General features: G+C 36.3%; 1 protein-coding gene and 1 long non-coding RNA gene across 2 annotated transcripts; both read right to left on the minus strand.

The window, feature by feature from the left end:
- Nucleotides 1–11759: 11759 nt before the first annotated feature.
- On the minus strand, nucleotides 11760–12575 carry LOC149217720 (uncharacterized). The gene is made up of 2 exons (XM_089391404.1): nucleotides 12435–12575; nucleotides 11760–12313 (listed from the first exon to the last, which is right to left on the minus strand). The coding sequence occupies exon 2, from the start codon at nucleotides 12286–12288 to the stop codon at nucleotides 11875–11877; it is 414 nt and encodes a 137-aa protein (XP_089247530.1). The 5' UTR covers nucleotides 12289–12313; nucleotides 12435–12575; the 3' UTR covers nucleotides 11760–11874.
- Nucleotides 12576–17417: 4842 nt separating this feature from the next.
- LOC149217721 (uncharacterized) lies at nucleotides 17418–20141 on the minus strand. Its single transcript, XR_016251285.1, has 2 exons — nucleotides 19342–20141; nucleotides 17418–19137 (listed from the first exon to the last, which is right to left on the minus strand). It is a non-coding gene; the product is annotated as an uncharacterized LOC149217721 (long non-coding RNA).
- Between the last annotated feature and the right edge of the window lie 1308 nt (nucleotides 20142–21449).

The raw sequence follows: 21449 nt of genomic DNA on the forward strand, positions 1-21449 counted from the left end.
TCTAGGAAACAAGCAACATGTTCACTAACGGATATTTCAGTGGATTGGAAATCACCCTTGTTGGTGGAATATTCCAAGAATAAGTTTGCTTGTGAGTTGATCAAGTATAGAGTGGTGGATGACATTATCTTCAACAATGACAGAATATATTTAGTCCATGAGTCCACACTTAAGGAGAATATTATGAGGGCTACTCATGATATAACTTTGGTTGGACACCCTAAATACTTCAAAACTTAGAGAGAGTTTCTTATGGAAGGGCCTTAAGGATGATGTGCTTTGACATGTGAGAAAGTGTATGACTCATTAGCAAAACAAATCAAAGCATAGTCATCATGTAAGTTTATTGCAACCTCTACTCATTCTAAAACAAAAAATGGAAGAGTGTGTCAATGGATTTCTCATAGGTCTTCTGAAAGTGTAGGGCTGAAATTACATTTATGTAATTATTGATAAATTGACCAAATTCATGCATTTCTTCCTGATTTCATCGGAGTATAAGGCAACAAAGATGGCAGAGTTGTTTTTTAAGGAGGTTTTTAGGATCCATTTGTTGACTAAGTACATTGTCTGTGATCGAAACAATAGATTTCTCGGTGCATTTTGGTAGGAGTTGTTTAGATTGGTAGGCACCGAGTTGACTCCTTGTACCAATTATCACCCACGGATGGCCAAACAGAGATTGTGAACAAATGGATTGAGGGGTATATGCGTAACTGTGTTAGGACAACAAAAGGCTTGGATTAAGTGGTTAAATATAGGAGAACATTACTAAAACACCACTTACCACATGTCCATTGTTATGGCCCCATTCTGAGCATTGTATGGTTGTGATGATCCTTCGATTGTGGATTTGGCATTTGTGAATAGCAGGTCTCCCAAAGCCAAAGATTGGATACAAAAAATCCATGATATCCTTAAGATCCTTAAGGAAAGCTTGCAAACCGCCCAAAACCAAAAAATGTATGAAAACAGCCACAGTGTTGAGCGCAATTTTGAGGCAGGAGACTTCGTTTTCTTGAGGTTCCAGCCATACAGACAATCTTCTCTAAAAAAATTGGTACAAAAAAATTGAAACCACGCTTTTATGGTCCTTACAGAGTAATCACGAGAGTTGGGGAAGTAACTTACAAGCTAGAGCTACCAAAGGGGAGCAAGATTCATAATGTTTTTCATGTATCATGCCTCAAGAAGGCATTGGGATAGCATGTTATTAATTCAACAATTACCCATGTTTAGACGAGGAGGTGCAGTTGGTATTGATCCCTGAGGAGATTTTGGAAGTCAAAGAGTATCTTATCGAGTGGAAAGACTTGCCAGTAGACGACGCAACATGGGAAGGAGAGCATATTTTCAGCGTCCTAGTTTTTTGTTGCTCAACTACAAGCAATTTTGGGAAGGGAGGATTGTATTGTCCCTCTCTGAATGATCACTCCAAGAGAATAACACAGTAAACTATTTGATTTCCATAGGCTATAGTCGATCAAAAAGGCGATCAATTAATTTTTTTATTTAAATGTCAAATGGGAGAAAAAGTCATATGTGAAGTTGACATTGATTTAGTCAAACAAGTAAAAGGGTATCAATAAGTTGAGGGTGTTTTTTGTGGGTAGTTTCAAACTTGATTTTTGCTACCCAATCTAGCGTTGTTTTTCTCAGTAGTTTGAGCCATCATTTGTTGGGTTATGGCATCAATAGGGAGGGTTGTACCAACCATCAAATTCACTTCAGTATACCAATTCACAACAATGCAAGGGGACATTTCAACATTATCATCATTTCCCATTTGCCTAGTGAATCGTGCCATTAGCCATGTTTGTTTATGAGCTTCCAAAAAACTATTTTTTGTAACTCAAATGGTTGCTCCAGCATGCAATTCTAGGTCAAATTAATGAAACCTTTTAAAACATATTGGATGAGTTCGTTTGTTGCAACACTTTTGCTTTTGGTAGGATGGATGAGTTATTTGTTTAGCAAGTAGGGATTTTACAGTGGTATTAATAAATATATTTGTTATATTGATTAAATATATTCACTGTGATATTTTGTTTTGGGATATTGGTTGAGTTGCTTGACTAGAAAGGGGATTTTACAATGGTTGGTTGAGTGGATCCTTCTTATCAAATCAAGCATTTAGCCTCCCTGTGAAGTCCAAGTATGAGACATACAATGATAAAAACCTCATCTAGACAAACAACTCAACCAATATATCCAAAATAAAATATCACAACAAATAAATTCAACCAATATAACAAATTTGTACCACTATAAAATCTAGTCTAGCTAAACAAATAACTCAATCATCATACCAAATAATTCAACCATCCCTTTTAGAAATGATGATTTTTTTGTTACAACACAAAAACAGTGAGATATCAAACAACGTTATCATGTAGACATTCAATCACTATTGAGTAAATATGACCAATTTTTGAGGGAGATCCCTCCAGGGAGACCTCCTGACAAAGGCTTTGAGCACACCATTGAGTTAGAAGGGGCCAAACCTGTAATAACCAATGTTGTTAAAAGCGCGATCGGGATTAAATCGGCGCGGGGAACGAATCGGAAAAAATCGGAAAAATCGGGAAAAAATCGGAAAAAAGCGGGAAAAAATCGTTTGGTACAAAAATATTCATTTTTTTTCATTTTTTTTTCAATTTTTTTAATATCTAAACCATCTACAACATAAAATAAATACATTGACACATAAATATGATAAAAAAACTAATATATAAGATGTTTAATATCATTTCTAGCGCTAAAATCACACATAACATTGAATCATGTCCTGAATAGTAAGTCCCAACTCAGCCTCAAAATATCAACAAAAAATATGATAATGTATCTCATCATGTCATAATGTCATATACAATAAAATGAAAGTCTAATCCTATTGATTTCCTCTGCCCCTCTTGCGAGAAAATGCCACAGCTTTCCCTTTCCCTCTAGATGTAGATGCTGGTGCCCGTGCAGGTGGAAATGGCAGTGGAGTCTGATGTGATCTAGACGTTGAAGAACTAGAAGTAGGAGCTATAGGAGGTAGACCACGTCCTCTACTGGTGGCAGGGGTAGCCCGGGCAGGTGGTGTCACCTGGAAACATTACAATCTCCCAATCCTGAAATCCTGAAAAACTGATAAGTCTACTGGATTTTAAATGAAATCTAAAATTCTACTTTCTCCATATGAAATCCAATGAGGCTGGAACCACTCTCAAACATCCTGAGTCATTTCATGGTAATGTTAAAAATTTAAGTAAAAGGATGAAAATGAAGATTAAGGAGAATGTCACTTTTACTTTAAGAATTTAACATTACCATGAATAGCATATCCATACTAGGGCCTAGACTTGATCATTAAGCTACCCCACTCAAAAATTATTTGTTTCTTTCAAAAAACATTGCATGAAAAAACCCAAAAAAAGTTATAAAACTATGCTGTCCTGAGCCCCCACGATTTTTTCAGTAAAAATCGGCAAAAAAAAAAGTAGGCGATTTTTTCGTATAAAAATCGCGATTTGATCGGCAAGCTGAAAAAATCGCGATTTTATCGCGATTTTAACAACACTGGTAATAACTACTCCATACAAGCACTCCAAAAAAAAATGAGATAGAGAAGGCAATTAAGGAGTTGTTAGATATGGTACATATCAAACTCAACTCAAGTCTATTCGATTCTTCGGTAGTCATGGTTAAGAAAAAGGATGGCACTACAAGGGTGTGTATTGACTATCAAGCTATGAATAAGAAAACAATAAAAAACAAATGTCATTCCCAATATCATTGAGCTATTAGACAAATTGCTTGAAGCAGTATACATCTTGAAGTTTCTTCTATTGAGAAATCTAGGGAAAACTGTATAGGGTTTTTACAATTGATTTCTCCTTAACTTGACATTTACTTATGGTATATTAATACTTTATCATTATCATTATTATGTTCCTCTTAACATCATCAAGATAAATGCCAAACAATAATATCACAAACACAGAGAACACCAGAAATAGGCTCCAAGTTAGGGCAAAACCCACAAGGGGAAACCCAGAGAACTTCCTCTTTTTATAGAATTTCTTTCAATGAAGACTTCCAAGACCAAGACATAAGACCACTGACCAAAAGGCCAAGCCAAACACCCATAGATCTACTTCACGAACCTGTCATTGTTTCCGCAATACTTGGACCTATGGAAACCCTAGTCTTCCATAGAAAACTCACACGTGTGAGGGAAGCAAGCCCAAAAAGAGAGATCTAATCTTCTATCCATCTTCAATGCCTTCTTCTAGTTCCTTCGCATCTTTTTGCTTGCCTCAAATCAAAGAAAATGTATGTCAAGATTGTGTCCCTAATGGAGGTTGAATTCCTCCCTTTATATAGTTATGTTTTGAGTAGGCCGACATCATGGGTTGACCAACCCACGACCAAACTGACCCTTTTGGTGGTTCCTAGACTCTTTTATTACATAAAATACATTTCTTTGCTTTGATACATGAGCCCTCCGAGGGACTTTACATTATGACCTTGACATTGACTCTTATACAAAACCTCAATGGGTGCTTTGACCTAGAACAAGAGACCAATGGGAAAGAAACCCATTTTAAAATAAATTTTCTTTTTACAAAATATATATTTTCTTTTTCTTTTTTTGATAAGTACAATAATAATTACATCAAGTCATAGTTCAATTATGAAAACCAAAACTAGTTACAACTTTCAACACTCCCTCTTAACTAGGGAGGTATTCATAATTGACTACAGGTACAAGGGCAATACTTCTACTGAAAAGTTCTCATAAGAAGAGTCGGATTGGTAAGCCATCTCATAAGATACCTTCTCAACTTACATCAATGCATCTCATTATATCAACCAACATTGTCATATAGCAAGGCCTTGACTAACAACTCTATCTCTCCACTAGATTATAGCACAATGTTGGGGAGACAATGATTTATAGACACCTTCATCATTGTCTCTCAAGGCACATACCCCATTTGGATTTTCACAAGGTACATCCTTTTAGGACCATTCCTCTCTTGGATTTACACATCCTCATGGAATCTCCTCTTCAACTACTCTTGCTTTTGGATGCCCTAGCTCATCCTCAAAGAGTATTGGTTCCCGACACTACTACTATCCTAAAAAAGTATCAGTCTCAAATGCTTACCCAATCCTCCATTCTTTCTTCATTTATGCAAAGACAAAAATGATGTGACTATCTCTCCCTCTCAACCAGGGAGGATCTATTCATTCCTTTACACATTAAAGGAACATATCCAAGCTCCCTCTCAACTAGGGAGTTGCTTTCAATATCAATTGTTTATTCTTTCGTGGAGATCATGTTACTATCAGTTGCTTGTAGGCCTCCTTTTTTTGCGTCGTCAACTTCTATGCGCATCATGGACCCATCTTCTTTCACAACTTCTCGTAGGGGACAAGTCATGAATTTCCATATCATCAATATTTATCTGTTGCATATTCATGAATCAATCACTATCGACAAAGTGATCTACCAAGACATGAACCATCAACAACCTGCTACCTTTCCTATAAGTGATATATATCCTTTGGACTTAGACTGCCAAAGCCATCCACTTAATTTCTACAATCAAATCTCACACATATCATATATGTTTATCACTAAATCTTCCTACAAAGCATCTTCTTTTGGTAGCAAAACTATATTGAACCATCAAAGTCATCAGATTATAATAGCTTCTTTTCAACATGTCATGCCTTGTCTTCATCAATATCCTTATTCAATCATCAAGAAGAGTCATCCTCACATTAGGTCATTTTGTTAGGGATTTTGTAGCTTCCTCTGAAGTCAACAATCTTTCATATCATATCGGATGTTGATTACTACCAACATGTCTTCAACTGGAAGAGCCCAAACAAATTCAAAGCATGCTAATGCAACTAGGCATATTTTTGTATCCTGCTCTTCTTGCATACTGAAAACATAAGTTAACTAAATCAAAGAAGAATTTCAAAAACATTCATACCTCTTACTTCAGCTGGTCATCTAGCTTTCTTCAAACTGCTCCCCATTCTGAAGATGGGACTTCATCATGTTACAACTATATTAGAAAAATTCTAGGGAGCTTGCCCCAAATCTGAGTAGAAAATGCCTACAATATCATCATGGTCCTTCATCTACCAAGCGAAGAAATCTTCACATGAAATAATCTAATGGAGGATCCTTGGATGACCCTCACCAACCAATTGTTGCATGAACTTTAAGTTACCATTCTCAAGATCCTTCCATATCCCTCCCGTCATGCTCACCAAACCACAAGATTTGATTTCCTAAGTCGTCTTCCTTTGCTTTCTTCATGATGCTCCTCCAATACTTAAACGCAACCAAACAAATATATGTACTAATAAAAGCATGATGTCCATCTATCATTCTAGGGTTTCCATGGAATCTAAGAGGATGGACTCTTTGGGTTTTTCAACTACAAATCTTAGCTTATGGAATCGTCACAACCATCCATGCTAGGGTTTATCATATACCCTAAACTAAACAAGCCCTAGAAATCAAGAAATAGGGTTTCTATGAGGGAACAAGTTAGGGTTAGGGTTTCTATATGACTAGGGTTTATCCATGAACCATCTAGCATTTACAACCCTAGATATCAATATCAACAATTGATAACAAACCCTAGAACCATGTAATCAACTAACCTTAAAATATCTCATGTTAGACCCTCAATAAATGAATATACTATACATACCTCACAATTATATACCTATATCCTTCATGATCATGTCATAATCTTCAAAAGCAAAGACTTCCCATGATGTTAAAGTCATGAGTTGCTTACACAGGTACGGTTGCCTTTATCATTGAACCAATATCTTATATGCTTCTTCCAAACGAGTTGAACAATATTACTGCTTCAAGAACAAGATACAAGATGTTGCAAGCCTTCAAGATAGGTCGTACTATATATAGTATTTCAAGGAGACAGTTCCTTTTCATATCTCAGAGATCTTTCACAATATAATTCAAGGACTTGATGCCTTTCTTATCACTGATACAAGATCACAATTACCATCAATGTTAGATGTTTGTAGCTTCTACTCTGAAGATGATAAATTTGCCTTTATAAGAGAGATTGCAAGACTTGTTCTGAGATATAGTCCCTTTGAATATGGCTTCCCCAACTACTGATATATACTAGATCAATCAATATGTATGCTCAGAATGACTTTCAAAAATGTTGCACAAGATTGAACTTGCTTTAGAATGTAGGAAACATAGATGTGCACTTGTTAATCATTGTAGGGGTTTTACTTATCACATTGTCCAGATTTCGAATACTATATAGACATGCTCAAAATGATGTAAAAGAGTTGTGGACAATCTTCAAAAGTTGACCTTCTAACTCATTGTTCAATCTCGACTTATGTATGTATATTAGTCTCATGATAGTCTCCTCTTACCACAACTTCTCATCCTCTACACCAATGTACAAGACTAGACTCCGGCTTTACAACTCACCTTTTAAAGTCGGATTATATGAATATGACTACCACAGGATTGTGGCTTTTACTTCAGGCATCTCAGCCTTTATGTCATTGTATAGTAAAGGTATAGGATTTGCGAATTTACTCCAAGGATGGTGACTACTCTCGTTTCCTTTTGTAGATAGATGACAAGTCTTCCAAAATAAACTTAAACAATTCAGTCTACTATGGTCATTTCTATGCATAGGATTGTAAGAGGAATCTCTGCACTTTTTCAAGATAGTTGTGGTTATACTTTGAATTTTCGAAATGCACTTATGCTCAAAATTTTCAGCTCCTCTTCCAAGGTGTCTGCAATCTTATGACAATCCTTCCAACACGGCCTATAATACCTTCAATAAGTTTGGACTTGGACTTTTTCAAGTGGTAATACTTTGATTATTGTCAAGGCTTCTACTAACTTTCAATTGGTGCTCTGAAATAAGATTGATTATCCTTAAATATGATTACACTTTAGGTGAATAAGATCACTAAGATAACACAGTTCAAGCCTTTAATTTCAGCCCTTGTAGGCTAGCTTTATGCCTTTGCTCCTTACTTCAGAATATTCGGCCTTTCCTTGTAGTTGTAAGATAGGTTTACTTATTAGGCCTACAATGAAATCAATAGACGTAGAACTCTTCGTTGGTTAACAAGGCTTCTTCAAATCCACAAAATGAGATTTGGTCATCCACAAATGTGCTCAGAACTTTGAGATTCATATTTCTAAGGAAACACAGAATTTAGACCTTTTTAATAGTGATTTTAGACCATAGAAAATATGCTCATGACTTCGATCTTTTGCTCAATGGACTCAACTTAGAGAGGGCTAGCTTTTTAGCCTCTTAGTTCTCCAAAAACAGTGTTTCTATCCTCTTCAAACTCCCTCGTTGTTCTACGCGTAGTCACTGAAATGAGGATTAATGGAATATGTCGAGATTTTGATTTCCTTCCCTCTAAAAGCTCAACCTAGGAGATTTAACTTCTTCTTGATGTCTTGAAGCCTTTAGTAACCTTCTAATTGCCCTTTATGCAAGCAAATCATGCTTTGATATCATGTTGAGAAATCTAGGGTAAACTATTTAAGGTTTTTACAATTGATTTCTCTTTAACTTGACATTTACTTGAGGTATATTAATACTTTATCATTATAATTATTATGTTCCTTTTAACATCATCAAGATAAATGTCAAACAAGATCACAAACATAAAGAACACTAGAAATAGGCTCCAAGTCGGGGCAAAACCCACAAGGGGAAATCCCAAAGAACTTCCTCTTCTTATAGAATTTCTTTCAATGAAGACTTCAAGACCAAGACATGAGACCACTCACCAAAAGGCCAGGCCAACCACCATAGATTTGCTTCACGAATCTGTCATTATTTCTGCAATATTTGGACCTGTGGAAACCCTAGTCTTCCATAGAAAACTCACACATGTGAGGGAAGCAAACCCAAAAACAAACATTCGATCTTTTATCCATCTTCACTACTTTCTTCTAGTTCCTTCACATCTTTTTGCTTGCCTCGGATCAAAGAAAATGTATGCCAAGATTGTGTCCCTAAAAGAGATTGAATTCCTCCCTTTATATAACTTTTTTTTAGTGGGTGCACATGCCTCTTCTAGGGCGACATCGTGGGTTAGCTGACCTGACCCTTTTGGTGGTTCCTAGACTCTTTTATTACATAAAAGACATTTCTTTGCTTTGATACATGAACCCTCCAAGGGACTTTACATTATGACCTTGACTTTGACTCTTATACAAAACCCTAGAGCACTAAATGGGAGCAATGCACAAGAAACGCATTTTAAAATATTTTTTCTTTTCACAAAATATATTTTTTCTTTTTCTTTCTTTTGCTTCTGCTTGGCTAAGAGCTCGTCTTCCTCGGACGTAAGGAAACAGGTTAACGGCCCAAGACCCAGAGGCATCTGGCAGGAGTGATAGTCTGCTCCCTTACGGACCACCAGCGGGTTATTTCAGGTGGCGTGGTTTTCCTTGATAACAGTGATGTGTCAACTAACATTCGCGGATAGCAGCCAGAGATGGTTGTCCTCACTGTTGGTTTGACAAACTGAGTTTGATAGGTTTTTCCACCTTTTGAAAAAAAAAAAAAAAAGTACAATAATAATAACATCAAGTCATAGTTTAATTATAAAGACTGAAACTAGTTACAACTTTCAACATGATCTTCGATCAAGATATCACCAAATTAGGGTCAAGGAGCAAGATGTTCACAAGACTACCTTCAGTTGTCACTATGGACACTGTGAGTTCTTGGTCATGTCATTTGGGTTGACCAATGCACTTTCCAATCCTACATAAGCCACATCCTCAACAAGTAATTGCAAAAGTTTCTATTGGTGTTCTTTGATAATCTCCTTATATACACAAGAACATGGAAGGATCACTTGAGGCATTTCGATGAGATATTGGATATTATGAGGGAGAAGTAACTGAGTTTCTTTCCCCTCTGTTAATGCATGAAGTGATTTTCTAAATCATGGAAACAAAGTCATAAATGGAAATGGGCCAAAACAACAACATAAAGTCACTTTAAAAAACAAAATTTTGCCCTTAACTACAATGTCCTTTGTAAAACTGAGACAAAATCAACGAACTTGTAAGTCTGGCAATTTTTTTCAAAATAAGTGATGATTTTTCAAGGGCTTGGGTGTTTATAAACTAGAAGCGCTCTCTAAAAATAAGACAAAATCACCAAACTTGTAAGTCTCGATTTTTTTCAAAATAGGTGATGATTTTTCAAGGGTTTGGGTGTTTATAAACTAGAAGTGCTCTATGTTGGAGCCTCAATCTAAGAGCAGCTACCATCTCACTAAGTGGCACCATTTGTCACTCTTGATTCTTCCAACGAGCATTTGATGTTGTGAATTTGTTGTGCCTATGCAATTTTTAAGTTGACTAATCTAGTTAGATCAAAACCAACTGAATGAAAACAGTTGAACGAAAAAACTTTCTAATGCCAATATGACACCATTTTTTCCTCATCAACAGTCAATCGTTGAACAAAAGGTAGCTTTCTATGGTTGGTAAGACTATAAATAAGACAAACCATCTTGCCCAATCAATTGTCCAACATCCCAATTGAATTGTCCAAGATAACTTCCATCTCCATCTACAACCACTTATGTAAATTGTGTGGTCTCCCACTATACTTTCACCAAAGATCTCCTTAATTCTTTCTAATACATATAATTAAAGAGCAACTGCAAGGTAACAACTATTGGTGGGGCCGCCTCCGCAACCATATAACAATACCTCATCGCATATTCCCCTAACTTATTAAACAAGCACCACAATTAAATATGGAGGAACCTCCTGATTTGAATAATTATGGTTGGTAGGACTATAAATAAGACGGACCATCTTGCCCAATCAATTGTCCAACATCCCAGTCGAATTGTCCAAGATAACTTTCATCTCCATCTACAACCACTTATGTAAATTGTGTGGTCTCCCACTATACTTTCACCAAAGATCTCCTTAATTCTTTCTAATACATATAACTAAAGAGTGATTGCAAGGTAACAACTATTGGTGGGGCCGCCTCCGTAACCATATAACAATACCTCATCACATATTCCCCTAACTTATTAAACAAGCACCACAATTAAATATGGAGGAACCTCCTGATTTGAATAATTTGTTAGATCGAAACTATATAACTTATAGATCAAAGGCATAAACAAGACAAAAAGACAAATATTACTCTATTGAAGATCAATTACAAAGAAAACCTACAAAGGACCAAAAATTGAAAGCCAAAAACATAGTAACAGTAATAGACAGTATGTTCCCGTGCTCAACATAAAAGATTTCATCTGGTATACCACTAAATCCAGACCAGGGGTACTTCATTAAGATAGAAACACAATAAGTTAAATTATCAAAGATGAACAAGTTTCTAGTCACCTATGCCTGGTACACTGCCTTAAAAGTGGGCTACTTGTCGAGAGGAATCAAGAAAAAAACGTTTATTCAGGTTTTGTCTACATAGTAAGAATCAATGTTGCACTAATCGTTATCGGGATCATATCGACGAGAGGGAACCAAAAAAAAAAATCGTAATAATCGGGAAAAAATCTTTTGGTACAAAAATATTCATTTTTTTTCAATTTTTTTAACATTTAAACCATCTACAACATAAAATAAATACATTGACACATAAATATGATAAAAGAACTAATATATAATATGTTTAATATCATTTCTAGTGTTAAAATCACACATAAGTCTCAACTCCTGAGTCCCAACTCAGCCTCAAAATATCAACAAAAAAATATAATAATGTATCTCATGTGTCATAATGTCATATACAATTAAATGAACAAAATAACTGAACTCTAATACTATAGATTTCCTCTGCCCCTCTTGCGAGAAAATGCCATAGCTTTCCCTTTCCCTCTAGATGTCGATGATGGTGCTGGTGGAGTTGGCAGTGGACTCTGTTGTGCTCTAGAAACTGAAGAACTAGGAGTAGGAGCTATAAGAGGTAGACCACGTCCTCTATTGGTGGCAGGGGTAGCCCGGGTAGATGGTGTCACCTCCTCCTCTTGTTCCTTGGCCTCCTCCTCCTCCTCCTCCTCCTCCCCCTCCACTACATCCTGCACTAACCAATCATCAGCAGACTCCATGAGAGGCCTCTCAGCCTCAACCCTCCATGCAGCAATGGTGTCAATCCCATCCAATGAGATGGCCTCCATATCAGGTGTCCTCTCAAGTTGCCTCACACACAATCGAAGATTGTAGTAGACGTAGACCATGTCATTAAGTCACTGGGATTCCAACCTGTACCAAAATCATGAAATAATAATTAATAATTATAAAAAAATATTGTTTAATGAATTCCAAAATTTATTTGGAAACTTGCAGTATTTTAACTTTTTAAGTGTTAACCTGTTGCGCTAACCTGTTGCGCTTCTTGTTGTGTATTTTTTCAAATACACTCCAGTGGCGCTCACATCCTGAAGAGCTACATGTTTGGCTGAGGATTCGAATGGCAAACTTTTGCAGAAGGGGTACCCTGGCACCATACATTCTCCACCATGCATCTACAACAAAATTACAAATAAAATTTTAAATAAACATATTAAAAAAAAAAAAAAATGAAGAGACAATGAAATTTGAAACAAAGTTACAAACTAAAAAATACCTGGCATTTTAATCGTCCTATCAGTCACAGCCATGTCAAAGCCAAATGTGCCACCTGCCATCCTATATGTCTCAATTTCTTTAGAAATCTCTGTACGTTCCGCTGGAGATCGCACCATCTTCTGGACACAAGATAAGAATCCATCCATGATCTCAGCATCAAATACAAACCCACATGCGTAAGAAAATGCGGGGTTCAGGGAAATCCCAGCAGCATGAATGGGACAATAGAGTGTGTTGTTCCATCGCTCATCAATCACTCCCCATAGGAGTTGTCTCTAAAACCCCTCATCTCCTTTATCATCATAGTAGGCCCGAATGGCTTCTTTGGCCCTGTCCATGGCCTCATACAAATAGCCCATTGCGGGCTTCTCACCATCAACTAACCGAAGAACCTTTACCAAAGGTTCAGTAACGGCGCACACCTCCTGCACTCCCGCCCAGAAGTCTTCCTGGTATGAAACTAGTCTGCATACGGCCTCTCCCTCTGCTTTGCGGCTCATTGGCAAAGCACGCCACTTCTCTGAAAGAAACATTCTCTTCACATCCCACATAGAATTCAAAAGGGATTGAAGAAATATGAAATTGGTGTCAAACCGTGTAATGGCGGGGCGCACTAACTCTTTATTGTTGGTGAATCTTATCATCAAGCTAAGCACAGATGTATGGTTATATATAAATTTTGTAATGCTTTTGGATGACTCAACAATATCTTTGACAAATGGAATTTTCCCTATGTCCTCCAACATCGAATCAATACAGTGTGCAGCACAAGGTATCCAAAATAAAGTAGGATGCTTGTCCATAAGCATCTTGCCAGCAGCAACATAATTTGCAGCATTGTCCGTTATGACCTGTACAACATTTTCTGCACCCACCTCCAAAATAAACACATCTAGCAAATCACAAAGTTTTTGCACCTTTGATTTGTGCAGATGCATCAACGGATTTGATAAACATAGTCCCCTTGCAACAACTAACCAAGAAGTCTATAAGGGTTCTCCCCTTTTGGTAGTCCAACCATCTGACATTACAGGGCATCTTGTTTGTGCCCATGATGCCCAAAAATACTCCAATTTTTTGTGCAGTCAAGCTTTTCATTTTGAAGAATCCAGCCTCTCATGTCATGACAAGAAGGGATTTTGTACCTTGGGCCAACAGTTGCAATAGCATCAAGAGCAGGTTGGAAAAATGGATTATTTCTTACAAGGCTAAAAGGAATATCACTCTAAAGGAGAAATTTTGCCAACAACTTGTCAGCTTGTTCTTTTTCAGTTTTTTTTAGCATTGAACTGATAGATGGCTGTGAACCAGGTGTGGCTCGAGGAACAAAAAATGATGAGGCAGCTATCGGATTTGTAGATGCTGTAGTAGAACCAGTGGCACTTGCTTGTTCAACTGACTTTTTTAGTTGCCTCTTCATTTCTTCTTTGGCCTCTCTATTGTGGTCTAAAGTTTCTAATGCTTTCATGGCTCTTTGGATGAGTTCAGATTTGTAATTTTGCAAGGCCCTAACATCAAATCTAGGGATTTTTGCAAGGTGATACTTCAATCTGTACACCCCCCCCCCCCCCCGGACATATGGTGCCCACACAACTTGCAAGTCAAGTTTAATCTATCATTCGGAGCATTAGGTTCACCAAATTTCTAGAAAGGGTCCAATTTCCTTGGCATGTTTGATTTTGAACTTTGAAGTTGAAAACTTGAATGGTGTTTCGATGAATCTATGGGAAAATAAAGATTACAATTTAGTATTTACAAATTACAAACTTACAATTTAGTATTTTACTATTTACATTGTACAAAAACTAAAAAGAAAATTACATTGGACAAATGTCAAAAACCCCATTCCAAACCCAACCAAAAACATTGAAAAAAAACAAAAACAAAGTTACAAAACAATGAAAACAAAAAACATTGGTCCCCATACCGTTTTTATGGAGATAATCTGTCTCCTCCTTAGCTCACTCTTCGATTTTCTCCTCCAGGTAGTTGATTTAGCTCCAAAATGGCAAAATCTCCAAGCCTCCAACACTCCAAGTCTCCAAACCCCGCCGCCCCCTCTGCTATCCAAATGAAATAAAAAAAATAGTGTTTTTCCCTTTAAACACGCGCTGCTCGAGCCTTCCGCAATAATTACCAAAAAAATCGCAATTTTTCGGGCAAAATAAAAAATCTGATTACTAAGCGCGACTTTATCTTTTCATTGAAATTATCGCGATTATATGATAATATCAACACTACTAAGAATACATGTTATTACAAGTTGGGCAATGTCATTGTTCAAGACAGATTTTTGTACACTATTATTTATCAATTAAAATGTAACAATTGAACCATCAAGAGAAAAAGAGCATATTCAACATTCAAGTTTTACCCACTTGCGAGCAAAACATAAAGTCCCATTCTTTACATTTCTGGCATCTCGTAATCACTCTACTCAGCTTAATATCACAGCTTATTGCCACTGCCACTGCCACAATCACCAGTTTTATTTTTGCACACATTTCCATCTCCATCCTAACCTAAGACCAAGCTCTGAGTTTTTCCGTCTCTTACCATTGGTATTTTTGCACACGTTTCCACCTCCATCCTAACCTAACACCAAGCTCTCAGTTTTTCTGTCTCTTATTAGGGCTTGCATGGGAAATGACTCATTTGGCGACTATTAATCATGGTTTGGCTGTGGACGAACTTCAATTCGATGGTTCTATTTTCTCCACTTGCGACAGCTTCACATTACCCTTTATACTCGAATGATTTTCTCATATCCTTATTTCTATTAGTCCCTGTTACCATTCCACATGTACACTATCAAAGGTCAAATGACATTCTCGAATGATTTTCTCATATCCTTATTTCTATTAGTCCCTGTTACCATTCCACATGTACACTATCAAGGTCAAATGACATTCTTTTGGTGGCTGTTGTAACTTTAAGTCACCAGGGATTGATTTAGCTTTTGAAATCTTGTCATTCCGCGATCGGCATCTTTATAAAATTCTTTTATGAGATAGAAATATTTCAAAAATGGTAGTAATTTTTTCAGAAAACTTCAAAACTCAAATCTGATTCTTGACAAAAACTCAAATCTGATTCTTGACAAGGTGGCCACCTGAGAACTTAAATGGTAGAGACCATATTTTAATGCCAATGTAGAAATTGGATGTATCTACCCAACACGTCTTTCCATTTTTCAATCCTAAGTTTTTATTTCTTCTAGTCTGTCGCATCACAAATTAAAAATATTGCCAAGTGTCATGTCAGGTCAGGGTCTTTCCACCAGTGCAAGGTTCTTTTTGTCACAATCATGCCCTGGAAATTAATTGCCAAAAGCACACCATCAAAAACTAACTTAAGGTTTTATTTGGTCAGGCCAGAAATTCAAGTTTAGCCAATAGCTGCTGCTATTGTCCAGATTTCTAACCCAAAATCTGTGACTTTTAATTTAAAATTTAGGAGGATGAGAATGATTACTAACACCCTCAGGTTTACCTTGGAAATGTTTCTAATCACTTTTTATCAATGTTGTTAAAAGCGCGATCGGGATTAAATCGGCGCGGGGAACGAATCGAAAAAAATCGGAAAAATCGGGAAAAAATCGGAAAAAAGCAGGAAAAAATCGTTTGGTACAAAAATATTCATTTTTTTTCATTTTTTTTCAATTTTTTTAATATCTAAACCATCTACAACATAAAATAAATACATTGACACATAAATATGATAAAAAAACTAATATATAAGATGTTTAATATCATTTCTAGCGCTAAAATCACACATAAATAAAAAAACTAATATATAAGATGTTTAATATCATTTCTAGCGCTAAAATCACACATAACATTGAATCATGTCCTGAATAGTAAGTCCCAACTCAGCCTCAAAATATCAACAAAAAATATGATAATGTATCTCATCATGTCATAATGTCATATACAATAAAATGAAAGTCTAATCCTATTGATTTCCTCTGCCCCTCTTGCGAGAAAATGCCACAGCTTTCCCTTTCCCTCTAGATGTAGATGCTGGTGCCCGTGCAGGTGGAAATGGCAGTGGAGTCTGATGTGATCTAGACGTTGAAGAACTAGAAGTAGGAGCTATAGGAGGTAGACCACGTCCTCTACTGGTGGCAGGGGTAGCCCGGGCAGGTGGTGTCACCTGGAAACATTACAATCTCCCAATCCTGAAATCCTGAAAAACTGATAAGTCTGCTGGATTTTAAATGAAATCTAAAATTCTACTTTCTCCATATGAAATCCAATGAGGCTGGAACCACTCTCAAACATCCTGAGTCATTTCATGGTAATGTTAAAAATTTAAGTAAAAGTGATGAAAATGAATTTAACATTACCATGAATAGCATATCCATACTAGGGCCTAGACTTGATCATTAAGCTACCCCACTCAAAAATTATTTGTTTCTTTCAAAAAACATTGCATGAAAAAACCCAAAAAAAGTTATAAAACTATGCTGTCTTGAGCCCCCACGATTTTTTCGCGCTTTTTTCGAAAAAATCGCGATTTTTTGAAAAAAGCGCGATTTTTTCAGTAAAAATCGGCAAAAAAAAAAGTAGGCGATTTTTTCGTATAAAAATCGCGATTTGATCGGCAAGCTGAAAAAATCGCGATTTTTTCATTAAATCGCAATTTTATCGCGATTTTAACAACACTGCTTTTTATACCTGCAAAGTCAAAACCTTTCACAGAGCTTCTGGTACTGTAATAGACAATCCCAGTACTATTAATGAGCATGAAGGTCCAGGTTAATTCCCTACCAGATTTTAACATTCACCAACTTAAAGGAATTAATAAATCTACAGTTAATGCCAGTTGCCTTTAACAGGTAAGTTAAAATTACTAATAATACCAAATTGCACAGAGAAAAGGAGTGAGGTGATTCCCTAACAGATTTTAACATTAACCAAGTTAAAGGAATTAATAAATCTACGGTTAATTCCAGTTGCCTTTAACAGGTAAGTTAAAATTACTAATAATACCAAGTGGCACAAAGAAAAGGAGAGAGGTGTGTGCAACCCCCATGCAAGGTGCACAGTGCAAGCAAGGTGGGAATCAACATTAAAAAATCAAATGATGCGCATATAGATCACTAACCATACCGCTGACATCAATTTCCTCAAGAAATGCCGTGAATCTATGGTTGTTTCACATTTTACGGAGATAAGACACCATCTAAATAATAACAGAAACAGAACATGGTTCTTAGCGCTAAGATTGTCCTTAATAAGTGCAGAAATAAGAAGAGTTGCCTCAACCTTCAATCGTTGTCTAAAATGTCTGTAAGCTTCACCTAAAATTAGCGAATGAAATATGTGTGGATCTGCAAAATGGAGTGGATGCAGCGATGGCTCAAAGATGTGACAAGGCACTCGAGGATACCACAAATAAACAAAACAGGAAGTTTGAGCGATTCAAACTAAAACAACACAGGAGGACAAATGACGATGGCTCAAAGTCAAATATTGTTAATCTATCAAGGAAAAATCTATATGATACCACCTGCAGCGTATTGGAGTACAGTATCCAGCTTCTTGTTGAAGAGTTAATCTGCAATATGGAACCAGCTGTCAAAAATCTACCTATAGATACTGCTTAGGTAATCAAATAAGAATGTACTAATAAGAAGGGCAAAGTTACCAAAAAGAAATATTACCAGAGAGAAACTTAGAAAGACTCCTGACATGAAAATTCTCAAGGCCGAGAACGGTAATGCTACAGTCATTATGGGCACTACCGAATACAATAAAAAAATGCTGGAGCACCTTTCAAACAGCGGCAGCTATACAAACTTACAAGTGATCCAAGCAGTAAGGCTATAAAAGAGGTGACGAAGGCAATCACGAACTCATCCCGGGATGATGAAGTGGACAGACCGACTCATTTGTCAAAGACTCGGCGCGAGGGGTAAGAGAAATAAAGAATAATAAAGTATGGAAAGAAGACATCCTGGTATGTTTTGATGTACTATCTTTGTTCACTAAAATTCCAATCCAAGAGGCCATTAATGTCATCAGAGAAATAACTAACGAGGAAATTTCAAAACTAGTGAGTGTATGCTAGGAATCTACCTGTTTCAGTTGTCAAAAAACTATTTATGAGAGGATTGAAGGTAATGCTACGGGATCACCTGTTATTGTTAATTTGCACATGGAGAACTCTGAAAGATACAAATGTGATCTGACCTCATGAAAAGGAAAGTTCAGAAAAGCTCTTCAAACACTTCAACAAACAAAATGAGAGCATAAAATTCACAATTGAAATAGAGGACGAGAAAATAATACCCCTCCTGGATGTCCTGGTGGCTAAAAAGATGTTGGTTCTCTGATGCAGCAAGTATACAGAAAAAAACCCCATACAGAAAGGTACTTATACACAAGCTTTCGTTACCTCCCAATACAAGAGCTTGGCGTGATCAATACTTTGGTGACTAGTGCTGTCAGAATCTAAGAGCACGTAGGCCATGAATTGAATCATTTGTCAAAATTATTAAGGATGACTGGGTATGAAGATAAGCAATTTCAAACTCTTAAAAAAGTAAGGAGAGGACCTCGTACAAGCCACTGTTTGCCCCTTCATTAATTAAACAAAAAAAAAGAACTACATGCAACAAACCCTAACCACTACAAACCCTAGATTTCAATTTATACCTGTATTTGATCTCGGTGGAGATTTCCTGGAACGCTATCCGTTACATTTCGTTTTCTTCAGAACTATCGCCGAAAACATCTATGTCGCCATTTTCTCTCCAAATTATGCAGAAACAAACTAATATTTGAATCAACTGAAAGTGTTGGCTGTTTCGATTCAACCTAATTAGGAGAGATATAGCGATATGGATGTTTTGGGGGAAAAAATGTATTTATCGCTGTTGCTGAGGTGTTTCTCCTAATCAATAGCTGTCTGTAGAACGACACCATCTTTAACTCAGAAAAATAGCTCTGGAAGCAGTTTTGGGGGCGTTACCGAATCCCCCTGCCGCCTTCGGGCAACGGACCTCCCCACAGTCTTTGACGGTGTTGTGGTAGGGAGCTGTATCGAAATCTTTCAAAGGTAGCCGGCATTAACCAACCGAAACTCCACATCGCCTGCAGAGACGAAACCCTTGTAACCCTAAGCGCGATGGAAAATCTCAGGCGATGTAATTACCATAATCCTGAACCCTTCACACTTTATCTCACCCATCTTTAAACTATGAATTGTTTATCCAAACAGCGACCAATCTAATGTATTGGCTAATTAAAAATCAGTTGCAAGATATTTGCAAACGAAGAGGACAAACTCTACCTAAATCTTCTTTCTTTGTTCCCAAAAGTCTTTAAACTTGCATTTTTTTCAAAGCGGAGAAACTCCGGAGTCTTCATTCCTTTCCGCGCTGTCTTTAAATTTGTCCAGGTTTGCAATTCATTTAATCTTCCATAAAAGCCTCCCTTCCGTTCATGAATTAACAGTGACGGTCCACATCTATTGAACATATAGGTCTTAGTCATGAGTCGTACTTCCATTTTACGGCGTTTATCAGAAAAGGAAAAAACAATTTTTATTTTTATTTCTTTATTTTATAGGTGGGAAAATTTATCGTAAGTCAATACTAAGTTAGTATTTAAGTGAATCAGATTGACTCATCACAGTTATTCAAAAAAATTATTCACTTTATTCAAGAAAAATTATACCACTTGGAATAATCCGCTGATGGTCCATATGGTCCATAAGGGGGCAGACTTTCGCAGATGCCTCTGGTCTTGGACCGTTACCATGTCTCCTTAATTATGAGGAATAATCCGCTGATGGTCCATATGGTCCATAAGGGGGCAGACTTTCGCAGATGCCTCTGGTCTTGGACCGTTACCATGTCTCCTTAATTATGAGGAAGACAAACTCTTAGCGAAACAAAAGTATTACACATAAACTTTAACAATGATTATTTTTCTCCATTTTAATTATTTATAATATTAGCAATTGCTTTAAAAGGTGCACACTAAGCTTATAAGATTGTTAAATTGTGAATATTTCAAAGGCACATGTACATTTGAATTCAACATCCCAAAATTATTAGTCTTTCTAAGGGAAAATATAACACTATTTAATAAAAAAATGAAAAGTGCAATTCATCTCATTAATTAAAAATGGATGAAAAGAAAGTTAGGCTAGCCCAATGATGTTAATTGTTTAATTTTAAAATATATTTTTAGCTATTTATTCATTATGAATGGAATGATTTTAATTTATATAATAATAATAATTAAAAAAATGTCATCTTTAATTAATTATGAAATTATCCATAATAATAATAGAATGAGAATTTATTTAAAAAACAAATGAATTAATCTATATTCATTTTAATCTCACATTCATTAAGTTTCTAAGAAATATATTTCAACTTCAATATTATTTAAACTTCTAAGAAATATATTTCAACTTCAATAGTATTTAAAGTGAGTTTTAACGTATTATTTTTATATGTAACAGTGCTATTAATTTGGCATTTTTTACTATGCAGAAATTCTTGCAAGAATAATTCAACATGGTTGGGGAATTCTTCTACAATCCTTCTAAATTGTAAGTGCCTTTGAGCAAAAGCAAAACTCTTTATGACAATTTGCATTCAATTGAAAGGATTTTTTAGCACCAACTTTTGTAATTCAGTAGGCAGCTAAGACAACGAGGCAGACAGATTTACAAGCACAACAAACAACATACAATATTTTATGTCAAATGATCATCGGCATGGAGGGCATGCATACTCAAATAAATTAAA

This window comes from Pinus tabuliformis, chromosome 1_1, assembly GCF_031772625.1.
Source record: "Pinus tabuliformis cultivar Carrire ecotype Pingquan chromosome 1_1, CPIR1, whole genome shotgun sequence".
Classification (NCBI taxonomy): Eukaryota; Viridiplantae; Streptophyta; class Pinopsida; order Pinales; family Pinaceae; genus Pinus; species Pinus tabuliformis.

Bases quoted from the DNA above. Each gene is read 5' to 3' on its own strand.
- LOC149217720 (XM_089391404.1), bottom strand. From the start codon at position 12,288: ATGGTCTACGTCTACTACAATCTTCGATTGTGTGTGAGGCAACTTGAG.